Source organism: Lampris incognitus, chromosome 18 (genome assembly GCF_029633865.1).
Source record: "Lampris incognitus isolate fLamInc1 chromosome 18, fLamInc1.hap2, whole genome shotgun sequence".
Classification (NCBI taxonomy): Eukaryota; Metazoa; Chordata; class Actinopteri; order Lampriformes; family Lampridae; genus Lampris; species Lampris incognitus.
The window spans coordinates 1,557,360-1,565,477 of NC_079228.1; the positions used below are offsets into that span (position 1 = coordinate 1,557,360).

At 40.5% G+C, this 8,118-nt stretch overlaps 1 protein-coding gene across 1 annotated transcript; it reads left to right on the forward strand.

Moving 5' to 3' along the window:
- Positions 1 to 992: 992 nt before the first annotated feature.
- Positions 993 to 7,281, forward strand: LOC130128511 (thioredoxin-interacting protein-like). The gene is made up of 6 exons (XM_056298113.1): positions 993 to 1,509; positions 3,998 to 4,073; positions 4,185 to 4,332; positions 5,259 to 5,618; positions 5,765 to 6,067; positions 6,174 to 7,281. Exons 1-6 carry the CDS (start codon positions 1,254 to 1,256, stop codon positions 6,219 to 6,221), a joined length of 1,191 nt encoding a protein of 396 aa, XP_056154088.1. The 5' UTR covers positions 993 to 1,253; the 3' UTR covers positions 6,222 to 7,281.
- Positions 7,282 to 8,118: the final 837 nt, after the last annotated feature.

Sequence of the window (8,118 nt, forward strand, 5' to 3'; positions counted from 1 at the left end):
TCCAGGGTGTCTCCCTGCCTGCCGCTCAATGACTGCTGGGATCCCCGCCACCCTGAGAGCAGGCTAAGCAGTTCGGATAATGGATGGATGGTTGGAAGTACATAAACAAGTTATGCTGTTTGCAGTCAGGCAGACAGTCTGTGGGTTATGTAAGTATTAGAACCACTTCCCGTTTAGCAACTCATAGTACATGAAAGGCAATATAACAACAAACCTGGTACTTTACCAGGCAAAACTGTTGAGCCATAGCCATAAAAGTATATGGTACATGTTTAAATCAGAAGAAGTTCCCTTGTCATCTCTACCCACAATTAAGAATTTTGAAGTAAGAGTTTGTTTGGATTTACCTTAGTAATGTTGCTGTGAGTCTCCAGCTCTGCTACAGTTAAATGGATGATGGGTCTGTCCAACCACTTGACAGGTTTATCTTAAAATTGTGTGTGCTAACAAGTACTCCATACTACTGTCTATAAAACAATTTACAGACTGTTAATTTAAGCAGTTTTTGTCCTTGTGGAAATTGAAGGCTGCTCGTTGTCTTTCTGGCCCCTGACATGATCCTTATAAAATGGATTGGTAGTCTCAAAGAACAATTAAAAATCATTTCGAATAATGTGATGATTTCTGTCTTTTCCAAACCAATTATATTCATATCATTCATTTGATGTTTGGTTTCGCATACTCTCTTACATGTCTTAAAACTTAACATGAAATCAAAATACACTATATTTAAAAAAAAAATTCTTTCTCAAGTTCGGCCTTGTCTTAACCTCCTCAGAAACCCCCCCCCCCCACCACTCCCCTGATTTCCTATCTGACACATCTGAGCATTCACTTGAAACTCCCAGCCATGCGGTGTCCACGCGTCGTACTCAAACTCTGATTGGTTCGCTGTGACACAAACAACGTTTTTCGACCAATCAGAGTGGCGTGCACGCGCTGAGCCATGCTGTACATTCTGTGTCCACATGCACCGCTGAAGTGAACAAACAAAGCTGCTGACTGGGTTAGTCCCTGGCTTATAAGCGTCCGATTCCTCCTTTTGTTTACAACTCACCAACTCGCTGTCGGCAGGTTACTTTATTGCGTCCACTAAGATTTGGATTAGCGTTATGATTTTAACAAAGCTTAGTCGATAAATTGATCGGTGAAGTGATAATACCTAACAGCCACAACGTTGAAAGGCTCGGCGAAGAATCAGTTTTCAACTTCGTGTAGCTACATCGTAACTTTGAATACTTGTTTACGCAATCATGGTTGCTATGACGAAGAAACTTAAAACGTTCGAAGTTGTTTTCAGCGACCCCAGCAAGACTTTCTACTGCAGCGGAGACAAAGTCGCCGGGAGGGTCGTGGTGGAAGTGGGCGACGTCACCAGGGTCTCGGCTCTGCGTGTACTTGGTATCGGATGCGCTAAAGTGAAATACGCCAAAGGAGGGCAGCGCTGCCGAGAGGAGAAGGAGTACTTCAGATATGACGAGGTTGTCCATCTGGACGACCAGCCAGCAGGTATGCTTCTTTGTCGCTTGTCATGTAATTCTAGCGTTGAAACCCGTAAGCAAATTACCTGGTCTGTTAGCAAACAAGGCAACCAACGTTTAATCAATAGAAATCAGTTTTATATCGGGATATTCGGATTTTGGGCTTCAATGGCTCACGAGCGAAACGTCAAATGATCAGACAAATCACACATTCCGACTGCTGGCACGACAGACGACGATCTGCAGCCGCAGAAATAAGCGCAGTCTTTCGTAATGAATACCTTTCACCGCACTTGGGCACAACTAGAGTCAATTCTGTGCTTCTGTTGCTGCCGAGACGTAGGGGGCCGTCCGCCCACAAGGTTCTCCATCAGAAATGTGTTTCTCAAAAAAGCAACGTTACCTTCAGCAACAAGACGTGCAGAGAAGTAAATCCAACTCGACAAGACCGAGGGACACCTACAGCTCCCACAACAACTCGTGATATATGGAAATATTGCCTAGGTCAAATTTTGGTAATTTTTTTATTTGGAAAATAATCAATAGTTTAATAAACAAAAATGGGAACACCTAGATCAGCGCCACACAAAAGGATGGAACCGCGTTGGCAGGTCTACGCCTTTCAGGTTTAAAAATTTAAACCTGCATTAATTTTTTTTAAAAATAATGAGGGGAAAAATCACGTTCAAAACAGTGAAGAGGAGAGCACTATAACTAGACACACAGAATAGATGCCACCCTGCTGGCCATACTACATACAACTTTTCATAGTTGGACATTTTTCCTCGGTCTAACACACACACACACACACACACACACACACACACACACACACACACACACACACACACACAAAAAAATTCAGTAGCTTCCAAACCAGTTATAGGACACACCCAAAACCAGCACCACACACTAGAGGGTGCCCTACTGGCCATACCATAACTTTTAAATTCGTATTTTTTTTCCCGTGTCTGATTTTGATTTTTTTTTTAACAGAAAAATGTCAATAGCTTTCAAAGCATTTTAAAAAATTCGAAATTGTAGTATGGCCAGTAGGGTGCTCTCAAACGTATGGCGCTTGTTTGGGTTGTCTCCTATAGGTGGTTTGGAAGCTATTGACATTTTTCTGTAAAAATAATAATAACAATAGTAATCAGCAAAATTAGACAGGGAAACTGTTTCCAAATTTAAAAGGTGTAGTATGGCCAAAAGGGAGCCCTTTAATGTGTGGTACTGGTTTTGGTTGTCTTCTATACACAGTTTTGAACCTGTTGAATATGTCATGTAAAAAATTTCAAAATCAGAGAGAAAAGAAAAAATCAAAATTTAAAAGTTGAAGCACTGCCAGTAGGAGGCGATCTAATGCGTAGTGCTGGTTTTAGTTGTCTTCTATAAGCGGTTTGGAAGCTATTGAAAATGTTCTGTAAAAAAAAAAATCGGCAAATTAGACAAAAGGAACATTTTCCAAATTTAAAGATATGCTGTAAAGCCCACTGAAGCAAATGTGTTATTTGTGATATTGGGCTATACAAATAAAATTGACTTGACTGACTTGACTAGTATGGCCTGAATGGCGCCCTCTGGTTTTGATTGTTTGAGCTTGAAGCCGTTGAGTTTTTTCTCTAAAAAATGTTCAATTAAATTAATAATCATGGTTGTGATTTTATTGCAGTTTTTCTTGACAAAATTAATTCAGGTTTAAATTCTGAAAGTTGGAATATTCCCTGTAGGGGTGTTAGTTCTCATAATATTCACCCCATTAACAAAGTTTAGATTTTTTTTATTTGACCAAATTGATACCAAGACAAAATGTCTTTGTTGTTGTTTAATAAGAATATAAGCAAAATGAAATGAAACATACATCCCCCCTTTTCCTAAAATCAAAAAGTTGATAAAAAGGACATTAAAAGCTTTAATATTGTCTTCATAAGATCCTTGGGCAGTGGACTGAGTTTAGGAGATATTATTGACATTCACCAGAAGCTTCAGGCAATCTCAGTCTCCTACATTTCTTGTCATTGTACTTTGTTGTCAGTGCCTAAACCCTCAGTGCGTCAACGCAGTTCATCAATGTGATTGATGAAGGATCTCAATGTGATTTCCAGTCTTAAAACCACAAGTATTTATTGCAAAAAAAGAAGCTGTAGTTGATGGCCTACAGTGCCACTTTGAGAATTTACTGTTGCTTTATTTGGAGTTTTCGGGCTTGAGCTACGGAAGCTTGAAGTCCAAATATCCCAATATAAAACTAGCTATACCGCAGTCCCGGAAGTTTCCATTCCTCCTCTTCAGGTCCACAATCCAGAAGGAAGCTTTTACCTCAGAGGCTGACTAGCAATGCTAAGCATATGTCCCCTGAGTAAAGCTATGTTAAAAGTTGACCCTTATTCCATCTTTCTTGACAGAGAGGAGCCGACTTTCCCTTATTTCTTTAGTGGTACGCTGAGTACAGTACAGTAACGAGAGCCTTGTGTTTCCGTACATGACCAGTAAGTCAAATCCTTCTCTCTTAACAGACAGTGATGGATCAGTTATCTTGAGGCCTGGCAACAAGTATGAATATATGTTTGGATTTGAGCTCCCAGAGCAGGGGTAAGACATCTTCTCTTGCTTTAAGTGACTTGACTGACTTAAAGGAGGGCACTTTAATCGATAAAAATAAATAATGTGAATTATTTTGAGATTTTTCTTTTGTTGTCACAGGAAACTTGTGTCATCCTATAAGGGAAGATTTGGTTACGTCCAATACTATGTTAAAGCCTTGATGGAGAGGCCCGCCCAGCCTGCCCTAGAGTGCAAAAGACACTTTGAGGTGGAGGAGCCCTTGGATGTTAACACCCCAGATTTGCTGGTGAGTTCATTTTATTTTACTTTAGATATCAAATGGTTTTGTGTGTGTGTGTGTGTGTGTGTGTGTGTGTGTGTTGCATACTTATGTTATTTAAGACTGTATTTTTCTTGCATTAATAATTCTTCCAGTAACACCAAGTAAAATTCCTAGTGTGCATGTAATGCACATGGTAATAAAACAACAAGTCTTGTGTGTTGGGATGATCAGCTCTTGCAGCTAGGTCATATCGAGCCTAAAGACATCCTAGTTAAGAGCTCTGGGACACACTTGTAAAGCAAATTAGGTGAAGAGATGTAATTAAAGAGCACAGTGTTCTCCCCAGCTGCCTGCTGTTCAGCAGACCCTAACCCAGCCCGCTACTGCATCTTGACATACTGACAGCAGTCGGCAAACCACAATGTTTTTTGGACCCAATCAACATTTTATGTTCCTCTGCCACCACAGAGGAATCAAGATTGTTGTGGTTGTAAAAGGACACCAGTGTGAGCACCCAGCCCAACACATCATGTTGTGTATGTGGTAGTGACACCGATACACTTGCTGTCTGCTCTGAGAGCGGTCCATTGGGTGAAACCGGTTGTACTGATATTGTTTAACTTTCTCTTCAAACTCAGCTGGTTGAATATAAATTTTGTTCCAAATATCAAGCAACAGGTTTGATTTATTTTTTTAAATTCAAGCAGGAATGGCTGGTTTTAGTGTGATTGTGTTGCATCAGGTATCAAAAACAAATAACACACAGAGGTTAATTTGGTTCAAAGTTACTTTGTGTCATTTGGCTGATTGGTGTATGTGCAAACTCAGTAAATCCGATTCAACGGTGTATACGGTGAATGTGCGAGTTAAGCGGTATTGCTTCTATGGATTGAAATGTTTGATATGGATTCATCTACTGGACAGTATGTGACCCTTTCCACTTTGCCTAGTCTCCCACAGGTGGGGTGAAGGAGAAGAAGGTGACCTGCATGTTCATCCCTGATGGCCAGGTGTCAATCAATGCCAAAATTGACAGACGGGGTTTCTGTGAAGGTGAAGACATTTACATTAATGCCAAGTTTGAGAACACTTGCTCCCGCATTGTGGTGCCTAAGGCTGCCATCATCTCCAAGCACACTTACCAAGCCAATGGCCGGACAAAGGTTTTCCGACAGAAACTATCGTCAGTGCGTGGAAACCATATCATCACAGGCATGTGTGATGCCTGGCAAGGAAAGACCATCAGGGTGCCCAAGATCAAACCTTCCATTCTGAGTTGTAACATTATCCGCGTAGAATACGCTCTTATGGTAAGCCTTTTAATTCCTCAGGAATCCCAATGCAAAGTTAAATTTAGCTCACCTATAGGTTTATTCAGACAAATATGACGTTATGAATGGGATTTTTTTGAAATAGAATCATTGATTCAAGTGTTTTTATACAATTTGTCCTCTAGATCTACATCCACATTCCTGGCAGTGAGAAGTTGATTTTGGAATTGCCCCTGGTAATTGGAACTGCTGGCCTCGGCAGTCGCAGTAACAGTGTGAGCAGCCAGGATAGCTCGGCAAGCAGTGCCTCCCAGAGTTGGGTGTCCCTGAGAATGCCATCAGCACCACCAAGCTATTGCGACATTACCCGTGATTGTTGCATGGACCAGCCCCTCACTCCTCTCTTGGATGACATTGACACTGATGACAGCCCAATTTTCATGAGCACATCAGCTTTTCCGTTCCCACCTCCACCAGCATACACTGAGGTAGGAAACCGTAGGAGTTAAAATCATGTTTTGCCCCTAACTGACCTCATATGAAATGGTTTTTGCGAACAGATGATGTAACTGGTCTTTCTTTCATTGTCTGCAGGTTGATGAGGAGTACAATGGCAATGCAAATATGCTGAAAGTTTGCTGAATTCCAGCAGTAAATCTAGGACTGTGGTTCAGCTTCATGGGACCTCTTCATTCTAGGCTTTTGGCTCCCCTAAAGAGTGCAACTACTGAGAAGTGCTGGATGAATAGCTTGCACTGTGTAGTGAAAACACATCATGGGTGAAGTCCAGACCAGCTAGAAGTCTTTTGTGCCTCTACTGTTGGCTGTCTATATCATGCTGCACCACCCAAACTATTGCTGAATTTTCCTGTGGTGCTCTTCAGGTTTATGAGCTTGTCGGTCAAGCCACAAACTTGTGGTGTTATATTTGTGAATAAGCTGCTCCTTCCAGAATGCTTTCCTAGGACCAAGATATCTCACATTCATCGTTCCCCAGCTCATGAAGCCTTGTGCTTGTTGGGTTTTTGTGTCCATCGAGATGAAATTTTAAACATACTGTGTATTTTCCCAGAAGGATTTCACAAGGGAAACTAACTTGTGTTAGTTTTGTTTAAGCCATGCCAGAGATTTATTTTTCAAAACTGTTCTGTGAGACATTGTAAGGGGAATATTGGTTGCATTTCTAGAATTATTGCATGTTGAATATATGTTCTCTCTATGTGATGTGTTCCTGTGTACCCAGTATTCTGTAAAATGTTTTTTATTGCACTTTCAGATGATACCTTAGCTCTACTACTGCCTACAAGATATATCCTTTTCTTTGTTTTAAAAAGTATTTTCTGTTTGATACTCTGAACATTTTCCTTAAATAACCTGCATTTTTTACACATTTTTTGAAGATGTTGATAAATTAGCCTTATATTTTTTTATGCTTGGTGCCAAACAAGGTTGTACATGTTCACACATCAAGGAATGCACCTTATATTAATCAAAGTATCTCGACTCAATCAAGGTTAAATTGTTGTGTGGAAATATCTATGGCCTTTATATGATGATGGTTCTCCCACCAAATATCATCAGTGTTGTGACTGATCTGTTACAATACACATATGTACACATGTTAAAGATGCATTGAATAACTGTGCCTTTTTGTATAAAGCCCTTCGGGGTATTTTTTCTATAAAATAAAAGTTGAACAGTTTGTTTGAGTAATATGAAGACCAGTTCTAGAAGGTGTCAGAATAACCAGGCATGCAGTTAGAAGAGGAGAAGCATCCAAAGTGCTCCTGTAGATTATTGTGCTTGTGTGAGTCATTATAAGATTTAGTACAAACACACCAAGTCGTGTACTTGCCCACCTCAGGGTGCAGAGTAACAGTGCAGGTACATAGTGACTGTATAGAAGCAGGTGTATTTAATCACTGGCTGCCATCTTGTCCAGCCTCTGCCTGTAAGAACATTTAGAATATCTCATATAACAATAGATACAGAATCTCTAGAACACTATTGTACAAACAAAAAAAACTTTGAAGACATAGTAAAACTTAACTCTTCCCAAAACCATAACTCTAATACAGAATAGATACATAGGAAGCCAACACAACACAACATAAGGACTATCTATACTGTACATCTTTATTACCTGGCAGCAGTGTGGTGGGTTGGGGGGGGGGCACGATGGCCCAGTGAAGGGGATACATTTGAAAAGGTGGCAAACACATGGGGGGAAAAGCCACTGCGGAGAAAAGTTGTAAAGAGTCAAGGGAAAATGGAGAAAAAAAATACAGAATGATAAAAATGGGGCATCTCTTTCCATTTATACTTGTAATGGTTAACACCATCTCCTTTAATGGTAATGGGGTAAGGGATAGGAGACAACAATGCTTCATGGTATGTGAGTCTGATATTTTATGTTTGCAGGGGACACATTGGGATGAGGTGAGTGTGAGAGAGGTGGAGAGAGAATGGATGGAGAAATGTATGTGAACAATGGTGAAGTCAGGACGAGGGGTTGATATATTAGTGAAAAGAGGTGTAG